Raw genomic sequence first — 20,491 nt, forward strand, 5'->3', positions numbered from 1 at the left:
GGGTTAGAGCAAGCTCTTAGCATGCTGATTGCTTTCAGATTCGGCTGAAGATCACAAAGAACTTCTTATAAGCCTACTGCAATGTTCGCCAAACTTCATCATCTGGTGCAGGGCCACTTTTAGGACTGTTGATAACCTAGTCCTTAGCGACATCTACTAAATATCGACTGCACAGCATCTTTCAACAGAGTCAGTTGAGAAAAGCTCCAATTTCTGAAACTCCTTCCAGTAATAAGATTTTTTTCTGGTGGTTTTAGAAATGCCTGGCGTCTCCAACTGACTTCCTGACACGCATTTTTCAGAACATATTAACTGTAACAAAAGCTGACTAAGGAAGGTATTTCAATTATCAGTTTAAAAAAAATTGAAAGCTTGTATTAGGCTAAGCTACAAGTTCATAATTATCATTTTTTCTGAAATACTCATTAAATTGGCCAAATATGTGTTACAAAATATGGACAGTTGCAGGATCCCACATCTACTGATCAACTTAAAATATAGCAGTGCAAAATTTAAAAAGCAAAATTAAGACATTTCAAACATCTTTGTGGTGGTTTGAATAAAAATGCCTCCCCAGTAAGCCCACAGGGAATGGTACTACTAAGGTGGTGTGGCCTTGTTGGAGTAGGTGTGGTTTCCTTGGAAGAGGTATATCACTAAGGGGTGGGTTTTGAGGTCTCAGAAGCTCAAACCAGTTCATTTCCTGAAGGTCTAGACGTAGAACTCGCAGCTTCTTCTCCACCACCATGCCTGCCTGTGTGCTGCCAGGCTTCCCAATATGACTGTAATGGACTAAAACTCTGCGATTGTAAGCCACCCCTAATCAGTTTCATTTATAGGACTTGCCACGGTCATGGTCTCAGAAATAAAAACCCTAACTAAGACAATCGAATTCTATGCAGTAAAAAAAAAAATTGCTTAAGCAACGTACAACGGTACAACAACCACATTCACTATCTTTAACATCATAAGAAAAAATATCCAGTATCTCGACAGTAGTTTCGCACTCCTCCTTCAGAGCTTTCGACAAAACGGTTCGAAGAACGGCGGTTTAAAACGGGCTTAGAATGCAGCCACTGCCAGAACTGTGGGGCTATTATATTAATAACTAGAAATGTCATTTAACAGGTAGCAATAGAAGTAAGCAAAAGTTAAATAATCAAAATGCTGGCAAAATAAAAACCTGTGTCGTGGCGTCAACTAAATGCTCAAGCAAAACCACTAACTAATACCGTCCAACATTCTGAAGTCAGTTAAGAACACAGGGCACATACCTGCTTGACCAGTGGTGATGCTAACGGCTGCAAAAAGCCTCTGGGATCTGCTTAAGTCTGAAACTCCATTTACAGCTTCAACTTCGAACGTGTAATTTGCATGGGCAAGCAGGTCCATGACAGTGACATAGTTATCCTCTAATCCCGTCTGCTGGGGCATGTATCCAATGTTACTTCCGCATGGCACACATTCTCCCTGCTCCCAGCTGCACCGCTTACACAATATTCTGTAGGTGACATCGTTTCTTCCTCCGTTGTCAGCCGGAGGACTCCACTCCAAACTTACAGTCGTTTGATTGATGTTGAAAATAAGGTTCTGTGGTGCAGAGGGAGGCCCTTTGGAAGCCAAAAATAAATAAACAAGTAGGCAAAAAGGAAGAAGAAAAATAAATGCAGACAAAATGAACACTAGCATCTATGCAGAATATGAAAGTAGAATATGGCTAACATGATTTCTTTCACATAAGCACTGAATTGTAGTTACTAGAGAAGTTACAGGAGCCCTCCCCCCCCCCGCCCCGATGACTTCACTTGAGAATAGGTTTTATTTATTTTCTGTTTAATGAGCAGGGTAAGGACAGCCTTGCTATTTTTGCCACAGTGATTCACAGCGTTTCTTCTAAGAAATTAAGAAAGTTAAAAAGGAAAAACGTTATATGATTGTTTAAATAGTTTTTCCTTTAGCCATATTACAGTAAACACACTGATTTCACTCATAATATGCTCAAGAGTTATTGACAGCAATGACTGGGTCTGTTTTCTATTTGAGCCTCTCAAATAATCAGTAATTTTGAGGCACCAACATGTAAGACTGGTCATTGTTTATCACCAAGATTTCAATTCAGAAAACACTACTCCGTTTGACTTACAGTATGACAAATAATTTACAATGATTTCTGAGAAATAGCCTCTGTAAAATGTTAGTGAATGCCTCTTAAATGTGGCGAGATAAAGTTATCCTAACATTATTACCTAACTGAATCTATTTATGGAAAAATTTACAAGTTTCAAACGTAAGGCCTGCTTGGATGATGCTCCCTTGAGTGCTACCAATGAACGGCAAGGAGATCTAGGCCGTTCTTCCTGTGGCTTGAACTTACTTGTGCATGCGACGTATGGTGGGTCAGAAGGAGCTCTGTAGTACCCGTCTTCACATTCACACCTCGATGATCCTTCTCGGTCAGAGAAACTGTGGGTTGGACAACGAGAACACTGAAGATCCTGAGAGGAAGATTTGTAGAACCTGCGGCCACAGGCTGGAGGAGAGAGAGGGAGCACAGAGTAAGAAGTGGGCCAGTACTGCTACGTCGGGGGATATTCAGGAAAAAGGAGAGATTGTATTTCTTTTGTAAAAAAAAAAATGCACAGGGGGAAAGCCATGATACATTTTACAACAGAATAATACAAACACGCAATAGAGAAAACTTGCGCTTGCAGCTGGGCTCAGCACAATGCTAATTAGAACACCGAAGAGTCGGTTGATGGACTCAAGTCAAAACGGAGCACCTTTACGCCAACATCTGAACTGCACATCAGAACTGAATAATGATACACAAACTTTCATCTGCATATGGCCGAAAAGCTTTGCTCCCAATTTCCAAGGACTCCAAGCTCCAAGGAGAACACATGACAGTTACACAGCAGGCTCCTCTCCATGATACAACCATTTTTATTAAAAGGAATACTTAAATACTAAGTGAAGGAGAGGGCCGATCATTACAGAGAAAGTCCGATATGACCCGGAGCGGAGGGTGTTCCAGGTCTGGGCTGAGGGAAGTTGAATGCTCTAGGCAGTGAGCAGAGAGTCAAAGATGCTTCAGTTACTTCCCAAGGTGGTTACTGCAACTCACTCAGAACCCACTGCGAGAGGATCCCACGCCTCAACTAATATTCTCAGATATTTTATATGCTCATATTTATCTTTAATTCAAATTTTGCAACTTGAATTTTTTTTATTATTTCAGCATTGTTACTATTATTTAAGAGTACTCTAAACATATTAAACACCATTACTTATATTTATTAAAATAAAACATAAGTACTTTACGTTCTATTGAAAAACAGCTCTCTCTCTAAAGAAGAGTTAATGATTATATTGTATTCAAACCTATTTTAAAATTTTAAATTTTTTTGTGGTATTTTAAAGGGGGGGGGTCTGTCATTCTGTGTAGTCCTGTATACCTCTGAACTCACGATGTAGACCAGAGTGGCCTTGAATTTATAGATATCATCCTGACTTCCAAGTGTTGGGACAAAAGGCATGTGCCACCACACCCAGCTCTAAAGTTTTAATCTCTTACTTGAAGGTTTAGTTCGCTCTCCTCGTGTACTATTCAGAAAAAAAAAAATTCAAATTTAACTCCATGGATAGTGGCAAGTGGGAAGTATAGTACTGGGTTGTCATATTTCCAAAAAGTTGGAGTCATTTTTTGCTTCTGTTTACATGCTCGGTATTTTATATATAGCTTTCAATTTTTGGAAGGCTCATTATTATTTAGCTTTCAAGAAATTAAGACAGTTTACAAACTAGGCGTATAACATAACACGCACTTAATTTGTACCTGCACTACCTTATGACAGACAATCAAGCACGCCATGATCTCATAAATGTAACACTGCTGACCTCAGAAGCTGACCCTTTAAACTTTGTTATCCATTTTACACAAGTGGAAAATGGGGACAATCATATGAGACAAAGACACACAATTGCAGCCTTACGTATTCTCGGCAGCAATTACGGCCCACGAGGTACAGGGAAAACAGGCAGCTCCAATACAATGTCACAGCAAAATTAGCGACACGTGCAGATTTGATCTTGCCCTAGCAAAGACATTCACCGGTATGATAGAGTCTAGTTTAAACTTCTCAGCCCCCCCTCACACAAAATCGCTACTTTATCCATATCCGCTGTATCTTGTTCCTTCTGTACACAAGGATAAAAGAATTCATGAGAGAGGGCAAAGAAGGGCTTGCTTCTTGAAACAGCAAGGCTTAGATTTGTCAGAGGGAGCCTCTTCATGTCACTGATATCATTTATTTTTAACAGACAGTAGTGGAGGGCGAAAGCAGGAGGGTAACCACAACAGCACTGCGATTTGATATTTAGCAGGTACAGAGTTCAGGTAGCAAGCTAAGGCTAACGACTGGAATCCCTCTGGGTTTTTCTCTCATGTTGCTAACCCCATCAGCCTCCAAATTAGAAAGCGAGCCTCCTAATGAACGCGCACGGTGCTGGGAATGCATCTATCATATGTAATGTCGAGAAATTTCAGCCTTTCTGCTCATCTCTCACATTGCATTAAATTGTGTTTCCCTTTTAACAGATGGGAAAACAGATTTGAAGCAAAAGTAACCTGAATTCTTCAAATAATTCCACTTGCCTAAGTTAAAACTGGATTTAGAATACAGGTCTGCACACATAAAACCGTATGCTGTTCACTCCAGGAGTCCCTTTTTCCGGGCTGGCTCTCAAGAATTTTACTTCCTCTAAGTAATTTTGCAATTTTCAGTAGATATTTATTATCTTCTTATGCACTGCTACTAAGTTACTACCTATTGTTTTGGTTTAGAACTCTGTGTAACAATACTCCAATACATTTTAATGAAAGATATTAAGTAGACCATCTCAATTTCACTAAGAATTCTGGCACACAATTATGGAATGCATTCATGGCTATAATTAAATAAGGGTGATACAAGAAAAATGTTCGTAATTTTTTTCCTTTGAAGTAATATTTGGTTGTAGCGCAGGTAACATTGAAAATTATAAGTTGTAACAAGCAAGTTTATTTAACCTCAAAGGAAACTAGCAATTTAGAGTTATTAAAAGTTAAGTACCAATTCTTTAGAAGATGGATATTAAAATAAAAGCAGGAGCATGTAAAAAGCAGAACCTTTATATCTTGAGATAACAGTGAGCAAGTGGGTGGTAAAATCCTTGGGAAGGAAGTAACAGATGTTCTTAAAATTAGAAACTGAGATAAGCTATCTATGCAAAATAGCTAAAGTCAAATACTCGATGAGATAAACTTATAAAGTGGCCTAATCTAGAATGAACATGAAACAGAATTTAGTCCCCCAACTACTACAAAATGTCTGCACAGGGACTCTGGCAACTTTTCGCTCTGAAAATACAGGTGGTTTTCTAAAATGCACTAGGAGAAGACTTGGGAGGTAAACACATGCAAATGCACAAAGGTACATTTTCTGTACATGGAAGTATGGATTCTGTAAGAAAAACTTCATAGGAACTGTGGAATAACCACTGCAAATTTTCTTCTTTTGTTTTATCTCTAAATTTGACCCATGAAGCTTGAACTCAAAGCAACCATTAATGGCATTCTATCCTATGGAAAAATAAATTGCAATAAGCAACATCAAAATTTTAAGTCCTTCCTGTTTAAGCGGTCACATTTTGTAGTTGAACATTGGTTTAAAAGGAGCATAGTGTTGCACTCATGGAGAATGGTTATGTATTTAATTGTCTATATAAAAATAAATTCTCACCTATGACTTTAACAATAGTTTTCTGTGTTATATCGCAAAGCCCTGAATTTGATTCTTTTGACTGGTCTTTCCATCCTCGAGACCTTAATGGAAAAATAAATTTACTATCCTAATTCAACTTTTTTTTGCTAAGTGAGTTTTGCTTATTTTGTCTGTTCCTTAAACAGAAAACCAGATGAAGAAAGAGTCTAGGAGTGTTCCCTATACTAGACTACAAGAATTTTCTGTAATATCGACAACATTTCATGATAGCATACAATAAGAGCTGTTGTTTGCTGCTGTGAAATAACTGGACTTTAACATTCAATTATTTTTAATGACAATGTATCCTTCTATATAGTAGGCTTATTCAAATTATATTTACAAATCAAATTCATTAACAAAGCACAAAAAGGCAGTCCGGTTTATCACTTATAAAATAATTATACAAGAAAAGCATTAATGGACCTAACCTTCAAACACAAAAATAGTCAGGACAGTTGATTCTGAAGCCCTGTATTTGGTTCTACTTCTGCATTCCTACAAATCACATTACCACAGTTGCCGTCCCTGGATTCCAGGTGTTAGAGCAATGAGGGCCCTGGCCTCTGAGTTGATTTCTGTCTAATGCAGACAGCAGACAATCGGAGCTCTGTTTGAAAGAGTGCATGCTCTAAATGAACATTCCTTAAGTCCGCATGAAACCACTAAGCATCGTTCACTCTGCTCCAGCTAAGCAAGAAGCTAAAATGGCTCCTCTCCCTTCTTCACCAGTGTCCAAACACCAAGGCTGGATTTGGTTCTTTAGTTTATAACCCATAGAGGTAAACCTGGGGAATGGCCTATCTAATTATTTAGTGCATAAGCCAGACTGGAACAATGGAAGTACAAATGGACATGTCAAAGTGGATAGGGGAAAATTCCTGGTATCCCACCCATAGACAAGGAACTACGAGAAGGTAAAAGACGGCTGCTAGGAGAAAGATCAGCCTTTCCCAGGGATGAGCATCCTTATTGATTATCCACGCCTAGTTATCAGCCTTGAACATACCACCAACAGAACTAGATTTGACAGGTTATATTTAGATAAAGCTCTCTCTCTCTCTCTCTCTCTCTCTCTCTCTCTCTCTCTCTCTCTCTCTGTGCGTGTGTGTGTGTGTGTGTGTGTGTGTGTGTGTGAATAAAAAATAAAATCAAAGAAAGTTACTAACTTGAGGGTTTAGTGGGAGGAACTGAGGTAGGGTACATGAGAGAAAGGGAAGGAAGAAATGGGAAGAAATGCAATTCTATTTTATAAGACATATTGAAATAAATAAATGAACAAACACACAAAGATCCTCTTTATACAATCCACCGAACTTAAGGATCCTCTGTAGACAGGAAAGACTTCCTGCTTGAGAGTGGGGACAGCCACCTATATCAGGCACACTTGACATTTTCCTTGACATTTTGAGTAGAAATCCATATCTTGTTTGGAGACTCATGCTGACTGTACATTAGGAGAGTTTTGAAAAGACTTGGTTGCCTTGAATAACAGTTATTAAATCATGATTGGGTCCTAGATATTTTTTTCTAAAAGTGGAGAGTAATTTAGCACGATGCTACCTATTGACTTCAGGCTTCTATGCACATATCTGCACACACACATGTATATACCACAAAGAAAATTGAAAATCATAATGGATTTCATGTATGGCAGTTTCACGTACATCACAATCTTTGCTCATACTGGACATTTATGCGTTTGAAAGTAAATCGCATACTCATGGCCAGTATTCTGAAGGTCCTAAGTTGTTCCTTAAATTATAGATGTCCATGTAAGATGAACAACAAAAAAGTAACCTTATCTCAAATTGTAAGATCATGTTTTGAAATAAGAAGATACACAAGCCATGAGGCTTTAAAAACTATTACAAAATTAAAACACACCTATTAGCCAATCAAAACCGGAAATAAATAACTACTGTAAAATTAAAACACATTTAAGGAAATCACAAAAAATATTTCTTTACAGAAGATAAACAAAGGTTCATAGGCTCACAAAAGGATGTAGAAAAGCATTAGCCATTATAGAAGACAATATCAAAGGCATACGAGACACATCGACATTGAAGAAGATGGCTACAGTTGAAAAAGCTATTTAAAAGAAGAGCTGGAAAAAGGCATGAGGGTGGGAAAATCACATGGGAGGGGCATCTGGAGGAGCTGAAGGGGGTCTGGGGTAGATATAATAGGGTATAACATTACCACAGGATAAATAAAAGCAAAACGAAGTATTTCAAAACCACCAGGAGCAAATTAGCAATAAAACAGAGAAAGGGGAACTAGAGTGAGTGGCTCTACTGTGGCCATGAGGATGTGACAGCTCTTCAAGTGGGTAAACATTGTTGCCTTGAAATGTAATGGGATATAACGTATTTATCAAAAAAAAAACAAAAACAAAAACAAAAAAACAAACAAACAAAAAAACCCCAAAAACCTAAATACTGACACAGGACAATACGAATAACAGGACATGTGTAGGAACAAAGTAACTGACTATAACATATGTGAATCCATTTATATGAAATATCCAAAGCAGAACGCATCTATTCACAGATGCAGATTTATGGTCACCAGGAGGAGCAATAGGCAGAAGCAAGTGCTGCTCGTGGGAAGGGCTTCCTGGTGATGGTGATGCAACCACCTAAAAGCAATGTGCAGTGACTATGACTATTCTGCAAACTGAAATCCTAACCTTCTACAGTTACTCTATACGACCTACGAACTGAATTGCATTATAGCTTTAACAATAAAATCCAACACTAATATAACTTCATATCTAAATGTTCCAGCAGGCAAACTTCAGGAAAAATACAAAGATTTAACTGGTCATATAAATTCTTTTTTCAACAAATAGACTCTGTATGCAAACATTTATAGAGAATTTATATGTAAGGAATTACTAGCAAACCACTAAAAACTTCCATTTTCGACATCTTTCCCCACATGCTCATTCATTGTGCAGTCTACAGTGGCATAGCATAGGTCTTATGTGTACAGAAACTGATGGTGTAAAAGAAATGATTAACAGTCCAAATTCAGAGTTATGATTTTATATTTTTAATTCAATTTTTGCTTATTTGTTCTGCTACGGTGTCTTATATAGGCCAAACTTGTCTCAAACACACGAAATAGCAGAGGCTGGCGCAGCGTCAAACTTCCAGTCGTCTGTGTCTACTTTTGCTGGCCTCAATCATGAGCTACAATGTCTGACTGCAGGAGCAACCTTAGATACGTCAGGTATCAGGTTCTGAGTGAGGAACTGACCTCATCATGCACAGTCTCCCTGTTTCCCTTGTTACTTTGTGAGGCAGAGGTCGTTTGCTTCCCCTGCACCATCCACACCCCAACTCCCTGTGTGCTAATTGAATAAAACTGGATTCTTCTTCCTCAGGTCCTACTCCATTTCTAGACCTGTGATTTTTAAGCACAATTGAACTTTTTCTAAAGGAATTGTGTGTGTCTGTGTGCTAAATGTGAGGCTTCGCAGATGTTTCCGGCCACAGTAACACAGCTGCAAAGAGTTTATTAATTATGAACTAAAGGATTGTTCTGTAATTGAAACTTTCTGGCCTTTAATATTATTTCAGAATCCATGTACATACATGGCCGGCCCTCTAATGAATGCCATCATTTTATTTATTGCAGATGGATATGCTTGCTTAATTCAGGACAGGGAGTTTGTTTCCATAGGAGCTTTCAAATATTTGTGTCACGTTAATATCTCTGCTTCCACAAGGCAGAGAGGGAGCACAGCTTGCAGAAATAGTACTCCCCCTGCTCAATGTGCTGACCTCATCTGGAAGAGACAGGTCCAGAATCTGTATTTTAATCCTATTGACAGGCCCGCGGTGGGAATAATTACAAAAGTCAGCCTTGAATCCAGACCTCCTGTCACTGATAGGCTACGGTTTTTCACATTGAGAATGAACAGCGGGCAGGGAGGATAAGAGCAACATGATGTAATGAGTGCATTACGGTCTGTGAAGCACCATCCACAGTACCCTATAACTAACTTGCAAAAATGTAGAAAAGAGACCATGAAGGATATTCTGTTCGAGGAGAGCAGGTACTTAAGTGCCTGGAAACAATTTCAGAGTTTTAAGACTGAAAAGAATTATTCATTGCGGGGAATTTAGTGAGTGCACGAATGTCTGTTATTTATTTTGGCTATTTAATTGAGTATTTAATGTATGTATGTTATAAGGTGGAAATGAAAACAATAAAGCTTTGGAAGCTTTATTTTTAAAATACATAATGTGAAATGAAACAGACCTGCATGCAAAGTAGTTTTAACTGAATTATCGATTTGGATGTGATTCGTTTGCTAAGTTGAGATGTTTAAGCGCTCTTTTTCACCAGAATCCCATTGTGATTAGCATGTCATTATCAAAATGGTAGAAAAATAGAATTAAAAAGTATGGTGGAAATGTTTTAGTCCCTTTTTGTCTTCTTTATTTTCCTCTCTAAATGCTAGACCATAACAGAGAGGTAATGTGATGCAGAGAAAGAGAATTCGATTTTAAACACCTGTGTTCAAGTCTTACTTGACCATGAAAGAATGTTCTTGAGGGGAAGCCATTTAGCAGTAGGTTTCAATTTCCTCTGTTGCTTCGTTATTAACTCTAAAACACTAAGTACAAAATATTTGTGGGTTCTGTTGTCCTGTTTAATTCATTTTTATGATGTCACATATCTCTTTGGAAAGGTATAAGGATAGACCAGCGCTAGTTTGTCTAGCTGCCAAGTGACCTAAAAACTGATTAATTGAAATGGTTTCTTCAAAGCCATGAATATTTCTATTACATCCTCCCCGAGCATCACAGAAAGTGGTATGCAAATGCAGGGCATTTGCTCAGTCTTTCAGCAAGAACATGGAAGAGAAAGGCTGTCTCGCATGTACACATCAATTTCCCTTACAGTCCCTGGCTGCCTATCACGTTTTCTAGTCTATCACGTCTAGCTCTCCGGAGCCACTATTTAAAATTCTTTTCCAAGATCTGAATGATCTTGGAACTCTTGTACATAAAAATGCAGAAATATCTCATTAAAAATCATAACAAACAACAACAACAGTCAGCTCCAATAAGGAGAAATATTGAAAGTAGCATAGCCTACCCTTTCGAGTCTCACTCAGTTCTATCCATATGTCAGTCTAGGACTGCAGCTCTCTCTCTCCCTCTCTCTCTCTGCGTGAACATGCATATATGTGTTTAAAATTAGTTACTATCAAGATTTGGTAACTGCACTAAAAAGTAATTCAAAATCCAGGAATGTTACCTTTACTCACAGTCTATAGTAAAGTGCACTATTATTATTGTTGTTGTTGTTGTTGTTGTTTTCTTATTGGCAAAACCCTTAAATTAGGGCAGCTAGGTTAGCACACTCAAATGTATTAATCTGTAGTAACTATGCAGTATGTCTTATTTGAGACACAACTTTTTTGTTATTCACTAAATGACCTTTTTCTAAGTATGGGTGAACAATAGGCTGGACCAGAGAGGTTCCGTACAGCAGGGAGGATTCTAGTCACCGACACAATTGACTGTGCTATAGCATTCCTGACACTGCCAAGGGTACTTTCAAGTATTTTTCTTACATTCATTACAATATCTACCATATAACTTATGAATTCAGTTATATTATTCACTCCTTTTATTACAAAATACTGAGAAAGGTCAGGCAACATAGACCATACACAAAAATATCTAACTTTTCTGAGTGAGAATTCCTCCTTTTAAAGAGCAGGGCACATTATGTAATAACTTTTATAGAAGTATTTCTCAAAGCCTTCTCTTTGTATTTTAGGGCCAGCAAAAGATCTCAGCAGGTAGAGGCACTTGCTGCTAAGCTTAAAGAGCTGAGTTCGAGCCCCCAGAGCCCACATGATGGGACAAAAATGAATCGTACGAGTTGACCTCTGATGTCTACGCATGTGGCACAAAACACACACAAACATACACACACACACACACACACACACACACACATATACACACACACAGTAAATAAATAAATAATAAAACTTTGAAAAAGTCTAAAGGACTAACATTTTAGATTTTACATTATCTGTTGTTTGCATGGCTAAAAGGCAGTATGCCTGTCAGTTTAAGCTAGGTGTTTGACACAGGGTCAAATACATGCTAGGCACATGCTAGGCTCTAGGGTGAGTATTCAGGATGCCCCATCCCTACAACATGATGTTTTCTGTTGCATTTATTCTTTACATGAGCTTTACAAACATGTTTAAGTTCATAGAGCCCATTCTTCTGGTCTACAGTATAGGAATTAAGCTTGAACAAGATTTCTGTGGTTCAGTAGAGACTAGTAAAATAAAAGACAAGCCACGGGGCTCGATGTGGCATTGTGGGATAAGCCCACAATAAATAGGTAACAAGTATTACTTTGCGGGGTCAGTTTCTGCACAAGTGTTCGATCCCACCCAATTTTCTATATTTGATGAGTATCATGTATGTCTGCTAACAGGATGCACTATGTACAGCAAGAAATCCAAATGGTTAGCCAAATGCAGCCAACTGTTTGGTTCCCTGACTGAATAATTACAGTGAGCCAATGTGTGTCCACCACTGTGCTAAGCAATGGACCCGAAGGCTATCTCAAAAAGCAGGTATGATAACCTCAAAAAATAACAACGCGTCACCATACCTGCTTTATATGATATTGACAATTCAGCAATAAGCCCATGTGCACTGAATTTCTAATAATTATAGGAAGTGACTTCTATAAATTATATATTTTGTGCCTTAGTACGTCTACTTTACAACTGCCTGACTATCTCTGACTTCCGGTTGAGAACAGAGAAAACAGAGTTGTCCTGGCTGCCAGAGTCATAGTGCTGCATCCGTGTGAGGTGAGAAAATTACGCCGTGCAGATAGTCAAGCAGAAGGCGCATGTAAAGACTATTATTGACCACTTATATTGAAACCGGAGTGCTATTTCTGACGGCTATTGGTTTGGTTTTCAAGGATGCTTTTGGTGACTCTGGGAATAACACAATAATCTACAGGGGCTGATGACCTCAAGTTTACACATATTTGCACTCAACAAGAAATACACACGAACACAAACATCTGTAATGGGCTTAACTTTAAGGAAACAAATATTTTTAACTCCATGGAAAAATCATCAACATAAACAGTGTATTCTCTCATGGTGTATTTAGATCATACATATTTACAGAACGTACTGGCAGAACACAAAACCAAAAGGAAAGAGACTCCTTAATTTCTCAATGAACACCAGAAAATGATGAAAAGCAGTCCGACATGGGATTTTCATAATAAGTTTGCTAGAATAATTTCAAAAACGAATGCAACAAAACATATTAGAAAGCAATCTTCACAGCTATTTTTTGGAGTCTGTGTTTGCCTTATTTAGTTGGTTATAAAATGTGAACCAACGCTAAGCCTCGTGAAGCAAATAACCCCAGAGCAGTCTAAGGCCGTTTGAACATGTGGAGAGATAAATAATCACTTCTGTTACGTCAGGGGAAAATTTTCCGGAGATCATAAAGAAATCCGTTTACCCTGAAGCAGGACATTTTAAAAAGATGCATCAGGATGGTGAAGAGGCTCACTCATCCTTAATTCCTGAAAATAGAAGCAGAATAAATCTTTACAAAAAAAAATGAATGGTATTTCTGGGCTCAATACTTCTTTCCTCAAAAAAGAAAAAAAGAGGGAGCTACAAACTTTAAAAAAATAAGAAAAGGAGGGAGGGAAGGACAGGAGGAGGGAGGGAAGGAAGGAGAGAGCCACACACTCCTGCACGTGTAGATTTGTGAGATCAGTGAAATGAGAGACAGTCAGTGCTCTCTGCCTGCATCTGTCTGAGGTGCTCTCTGCCTGCATCCCACAGTTGTGACACTGTCATAGCAGACTAGCTAATCAATAGCTGGTTTTATCTTCACACCTAGCAAATACATGGCCCATTGGTTTTCAGTTCCCTCGTACTCTGTATCCACAGTAATCCGCAAGCACAAAATACAGGTACATGAAGGACGTCCTTCCAACTTGCTTTTAAAAAGTACGTATGTGAGATACATAAAGAAGCACTCGCCACTGGTTCATTCCTTTTGAAAGTAATAACCACTAAGGATGTGAGACTTGCCTATCACTTAAAAGCAACTTGTCTTTGGTTGTTTTTGGTGTTGCTGTTGTTGTTCCTGGCTTCCTGAGACTTCACTGTATAACTTAACCAAAGTCACAGAATTCACTGTACCATAAGTAGCTCTTCACGTGTGTGTCATCTACTTCACTGTGAGTGCTGATGTTGGGATGATGCCATTGGTACCCCTGCACCCTTGGAGCACAGACTGGATAACCTACCCTCAGTAATGAATCTGCGTTCTTACCAGCAATAGAAATGCCGAGCACCTTCAAAGACTACTTTACTGACTCCTTTTACCCAAATATTTCATAAAAGTCCAACCAATAGGACTGGCAGGTGACATTCTATGGTCAGGGAGACATCAACTACCTCAGGCCACTGATTCTGCTTCTAATGAAACTCCCTGATACACTGCCTAGGCCAATGACAGCGCAGCAGCAGCCGAGCATGTGTTTCACATGATTGCTACCTAACATGACTCTATAAGCACATTTAATAGAACAGCATAAATAAATGTGGGAAGGACAAGGAAAATATTTTATGAATGTAATTGGAACATCTTCCTTAAACATGAAAGAGAGAAATCAAGAAAGGAAAACAATTCAGTTGTAAATCATAGGTGGGAAGGAAAATGTTACTGGCTCAGGGCTCTATCAAAAGCCAAAGTGTAGGGGTGGGGAGGCAGGAAGGGGAGGTGGTTAGGGAGAGGGGACACACTTATAGAAGAAGGGTGAAAGGGATGGGGGCTTATGGACAGGAAACTGGGAAAGGGAATAACAATCGAAGTGTAAATAAAAAATGTCCAATAAAAAAAGAGAATAAAAGTAAAACAGTAAAAGAGTAACGGTTTTCCAGGGCTCTGGGCTTTTTTTTTTTTTTTTAAAAAAAGACTATTTTTCCCACAAATATAATACACCCAAATATGAGGGGAAAAAATCTAGTTTTAGATTACCCAACATTGTCACATGGTAAGTATATAAAAATTTCATTTTTGTATAGAAACTTGGAACAAGACAGGCCACTATTAAAATAAATTCGTATAATTAAGGTTTCTTTTAGTAACTACAAAATATCACTAAAGCCCTTTGTTATGGAAACCCTTTTGATTTATTCCTTACTGGCTCTCTTCAAAATAATTATTGTAGAGTGAACAAAGGCTAACTTAAATACAATGGGACATTACATCTTTTGTTACCATTGATTATAGGCACAAAAGCATGCATATACATCAATTTGTCCTTTTACATATACTTGCATTTTTACCATTATGTCTCTGGAGTCAAATGATTAATTTGATCTTTGGCCTACAATATACATAGGACAAAACGCGGGTAGTCTAAGTCTACTGGCATGTCCCCACACTAGTTCATCTTTTGTAGGTTTCCACTGGAGCCAAGATAGCATAAAACCATTGAGTTCTTCTGACCCCACTAAAGGCAATGGCTAGCTCTGCCAAGCAATGTGCTCAACACTAATACAGAGATGTAGAAAACCTGAGTAACTGACAGGTCTTCTCATGGGAATAATGTAGACTGTATATATCCGAATAAAAAAAATGATCAATCATTATTATAATTAAAAGGAAAAATGGTTAGAATGACGCGCTTTATCTCTAGGCTAATGGTGCCATAAAACAGTGTTATGGATGGAGGGCTGAGAGTGTATTAAATTATCTTAATATTGGAATATGAAAGCAATCCAAAAGCTGACTGCAAATACGGAAATGCCCATCGGTGCCAACTAGAAGAGAGAAGACAGCTAAAGGCCGTTGAGACAGTACACGCCTGTGAAGAGCTGAAGAGAAAAAGGCCGTGATAGAATATAAAAGAAGAAAATTGTCACAGGCAGATGCTGTGCAATGGCGGCATAAGCCTAATAAAAATTTTAGGATAGACTTTATTAAACACAAGCTGGATTACCCTTTCGAGTCAATGTTCATCCAACTATAGCCAGAAATTAATAAATATATCTCAATAAACAGAATATACATAGGCTGAAGGGTAAATCATTTGGTACTATGTAATTTTAGGAAAAAAAGAACAGAGCATTATGTACTTTCTGAAATAAGCACTCTGTGATGGAACGGACATTACAGGGGGATGAAGATTTTATAGTAGGCATTTTTCCATGATTGCTTTGATCTCTCTAGAGTGAACAGAACACCAGTGGCAAAGACAAAGAGAAAACCAGCTTGAAAAAGGAGGGAAGACATTCTAAACCTAAGAGAATACAGACATTCGCTCTGCCATTTCTGACATGATTATTTTGTAGTTTAAATTAGTATATTTTAAATAAAGTTCTTAAGAAATAGGGTAGAGGGTGAGTCCTTTCAAGCTATAGACGTTAAAGGACTATGTCTAGACATGATGTCAATAAAGGTTGCTTAGGTCTTTGATTTCCAGACTTAAATTCTTCTTTTTATATAAACAGTGTTGAGTGTCATAAAGTATTTCACAAAGCTAGAGTTCAAAGAAAATAATGTCATACAAATAAGACATATTGTTTTTGTTATCAGTATGAAACACTGGCCTTATAAGATGTCCATCTAAGTTATTAAGTTACTCAGTTTTCTGGTTACTCACGAAAGTATCCATGCAGCTAACTGCATGGCCCTGTGCTTTAAGCTTTAATAACCTAAGTGTTATAATATGGTTAGTTTAACATTCTTCTTCCCATAAAGAAAGTTTAATATTTACATATGCTTATGTAGTAACCACATCCTTATACCTATAATGCAAATCCATTAATTTTTATTAGATCTAGAACCCATTTAAATAAAGTTATAAGCCCAAGACAACTGCAAATTTCTCAAAACTGGTCTCTTCTGAATACTGTATACATCTTACTGTGCTAATGCATAAATTAAAACAACAGCCAAAGTAGCTGAAGAGGTAACATATAATATTTTCTACTAAAATAGCTGTGATATATAAACATATGATATAGATATATAGAGGAACAATCTTTGACATTCATTTTCTGTAGTATATATTATACTTAATTTTATTATTATATTGAAAATTACTACATTTTACTTCGATACCAAAAGGCAAAAATTAAAGTTAACAGAGAACTTTATGAGCAATCATTATCAACTTTTTCTTTACATCAAAATTTTGATGCAAGAAATCTATTTAAAGAATGGGCCAGCCAGGCTTGGTGGCACACATTGTTCAACTTCCACACTCAGGAAAAAGAGTAAAGAATCAAAAGAAAGAATAAGGCCATGTCTGAGAGAGAGAGGGGGGGGAGGGGCAGAGAGACAGAGACAGAGATGAGTTAGAGACAGAGGGAGAGAAAAAGAACCTAAAACTACAAATCGGTCAAATGAGAAGATCACCTGTCAGGTATGGAATAGAACACTTGACTTTTTCAACCACTCCTGAGAGACTAGGAAGCCTCGCCTTACTAAACTTCATTTAATCATGCTTCTCTCACTCAGCATTATTTTAGAAACAGGTTGGAACATGTTCTCCTTCTCACCACCACCTATGTTCTGAAATTCAATATTACTGGTTTGCAGGTGGCTTAACACATAGAACTGACATAGCATTATGTGAAATAATATGACATTTTAATAATAATGTGAAGTTTATGTTCCTGGCTTAGGATTCATCATGTTCTCCAAAGGTATTTTTTAATGTATAAAATAAAACTAAATACTGTATAATAATGTATAACATATACATATATTCCCAGTCTTATAAAAATTCTGTTTAATTAGGTATATAAATCATGTACCTAGCTGAATGTACACCTGAAGTCTCTTGAGTAGTTTCAATATATATTGGATCCTTTCAATAACAGCAAACTAATTTTTTTAAGTTTATGAAATTTCACCCACTATCCCTTCTGTTTTCATTAGACTTTATTTGTCCTGACCAAAATTTCTTGGCCTAATACATTGTTATATTGACAGTGGAACAATTCTATCAATTATTCCACAGTGGATAAAATATGCTAAACACATGTTTAAATTAATGTAACTTGCCACACATTGCTGAAACAATTAACATAACAAAGTGTGAACAATTTTAGAGATTTGAAACTCTTAAGATACTCTAGTATCATGTAGACAACTAGTAGAAAGAAAACAGTCAATGATTTTTGGTGAGAACACAACTTGTATTTCAACCAGCTCAGCTTCTTCCCTGGGGCCGGGACAGGGAATGTGGAGGGCGAGGGAAGGAGTTACGGGATATGGAACTCTCCAGGTGGGGTGGAGGGACTAGGAGGGGAATAAAATCTGGAGTGTAAAAACTAATTAATTAATTAATTAATTAATTACAAAGAATGATGGATAACAGCAACAGATGAGAGCATATGAAGAAACCCACAGAAGAGATTGGAAGGGTTCCTTAGGAGAGGGGAGGAAGGATTGTAGGAGAAGGAAGGACACCAGAAAAACATGGCAGACAAAATCAACTAAGCTGAATTGCCAAAATCAGAACTTGTATGTGTCTGACCTAGCTTCTCTGCCTATGTTATGATGGTGTAGCTTGGTGTTCCTGTGGCATTCCTAACAGTGGGAGTTAGGGTGTCTCTGATTTGTTTGACTGTGCTTGGGACCCTTTTCCTCCAACTGGGTTGCCCTGTCCAGTTGTGATACGAGGGTTTGTGTCCAGTCTTATTGCTTATTGTGTATCAGTTGATATCCAATATCCCTAGGAGGCCTGTGCGCTCTCTCTCTCTCTCTCTCTCTCTCTCTCTCTCTCTCTCTCTCTCTCTCTCTCTCTCTCTCTCCTCTCTCTCCTCTCTCCCTCTCCCTCTCTCCTCTCCCTCTCCCTCCCCTCCCCCCCTCTCTCTCTCTCTTATTTCTGTTTGATTGTTTTGCTTTGTTTTTTAATAGAAAAAAAGAAGTTCACTTGGGTGAGAAGGGAGGTGGGGGAAGGGACACTGGCAAGAGAGAAAGGAGTAGAAACTGTGGTCCCTTAGTTTAATGTATGAGAGAAGAATAAGAGTTTATTTTTTAGAGAATGAGGAATAAAAATTTGGATCATTCTATTTTCCATACATTCTTGGGGAACATCATTTTTTTTTCTCAAAACACTAGGGAAAATAAAGGCTTGCATTATTGTCTTTCAAAGATACAAAAGACAAACAAATAGATAAATATTTTAGGGTTTTAGCCATTGTTGTCTGTCTTGCCAGTATGCTCACAGATGTCTTAATAGAGATGATTTAGTATAAATAGATGTGGTGGAGATTAGACAAAAATAGGAGGAGGGCATTTTCTTGTGATAAATAGTGAAATTAAGACAGGACTTTCAGAGAGAGGCCACATTGAAGAGAATAAGCACACTGTCACTACCAGGAACCAGGCAGCACGGTCTCCTTTGAGTCTCAATATTAAATATTAATTCAGAACTGGTATCTTACAACTAAACATCTATTATAAATCATTTGAAAAGACACCTTATAATAATTCTTGAGAACATAAACTGTAAGATGATTCCCCTATTTACGGTGTATTTTCTAGAAAGCTGTATTGTTTAATTAAAAAAATAAATATAAAGGGACACTAAGACCCATAGATTTGAGAAATTCAATCAGATCATATGTCGAAAGGAGCACTGGCAACAGGAGTTCCATATTTTAGAAGACACATGGGCTCCTTAACCCTCCTATCCTAATCTAGCCTGAACCAAATACCCAGGCATATTCTCTAACTCTTCCTTGCATTCTTGAAGTAGACTACAGTGGTTCTCAACATGTGGGTCATGACCCCTATACATAATGATTCATAACAGTAGCAAAATTGCAGTAATGAAGCAGCAATGAAGTCATTTTATGGCTGGGGTCCCCAACCATGAGGAACCGTATTAAAGATCTCAGATTAGAAAACTTGAGACCCTTGCTCTAAAATAATCTACAAACTCATTACCTTCCTTTTTAAGTTTTCTTCACCTCCTCCATTTCTAAGATGTGTTTGCATTTTACCTAAGACAAGCTGTCCATGATCGATCCTTAACAACTCTCCATTCCTGACAATACTTGAGAGTAATTATGCTTCACATTCTAATTACCGTGAAGGAAGATGGCAGAGATCTCTTCTGCTGATGTAGTTTCAATGTGGGGGTAATTCTAACAGTGCCTTGAAACTTCTGTAACTGCATTTAGTTTTGGCAATGGGGCATAAAGGGGGTATTGTTCCTCAAACTAAGGGAAAAAAAACTTTGCACGACAATGAATTGTCTATCATACATGGTATCCCAATATACCACTGTTTAGAAATCCATCTTTACTGTCACTGGGCAATAGTTTTACTTCAGATACTATGTTATCTGCATGTACATGAAGTGACTAACAAAGCAAATGAGGGCTTTGATTGAATTCTCAAAAATAGTAGATCAACAAGAACAACAGAATATTCTTGGAAAAGGTAAGTTTATCTTCTAAGTATCTAGATTAACTGCTTAAAAAATAAATCCTGCTCGAAATGCAGGTAGATGACAGAGAATAATCCCCAGTGTCATTCTGTTTTTAAATTAATTTTTAAATGTATTTATTTTATTTATTTACATCCCAAATGTTGCTCTGTCAGGTGCCCCCTCCCAAA

At 37.7% G+C, this 20,491-nt stretch overlaps 1 protein-coding gene across 4 annotated transcripts in view; it reads right to left on the reverse strand.

Moving 5' to 3' along the window:
- Epha7 (EPH receptor A7) overlaps positions 1 to 20,491 on the reverse strand; it is a 155,093-nt gene that overhangs the window by 93,604 nt on the left and 40,998 nt on the right. For all 4 annotated transcript variants that reach the window (XM_032904956.1, XM_032904949.1, XM_032904972.1 and 1 more), the window contains exons 4-5: positions 2,375 to 2,530; positions 1,275 to 1,610 (exon numbers count right to left, since the gene is read on the reverse strand). In XM_032904956.1, the coding sequence (XP_032760847.1) occupies positions 1,275 to 1,610; positions 2,375 to 2,530 (492 nt within the window). The remainder of the gene's footprint in view (positions 1 to 1,274; positions 1,611 to 2,374; positions 2,531 to 20,491) is intronic.

Source organism: Rattus rattus, chromosome 1 (assembly GCF_011064425.1).
Source record: "Rattus rattus isolate New Zealand chromosome 1, Rrattus_CSIRO_v1, whole genome shotgun sequence".
Classification (NCBI taxonomy): domain Eukaryota; kingdom Metazoa; phylum Chordata; class Mammalia; order Rodentia; family Muridae; genus Rattus; species Rattus rattus.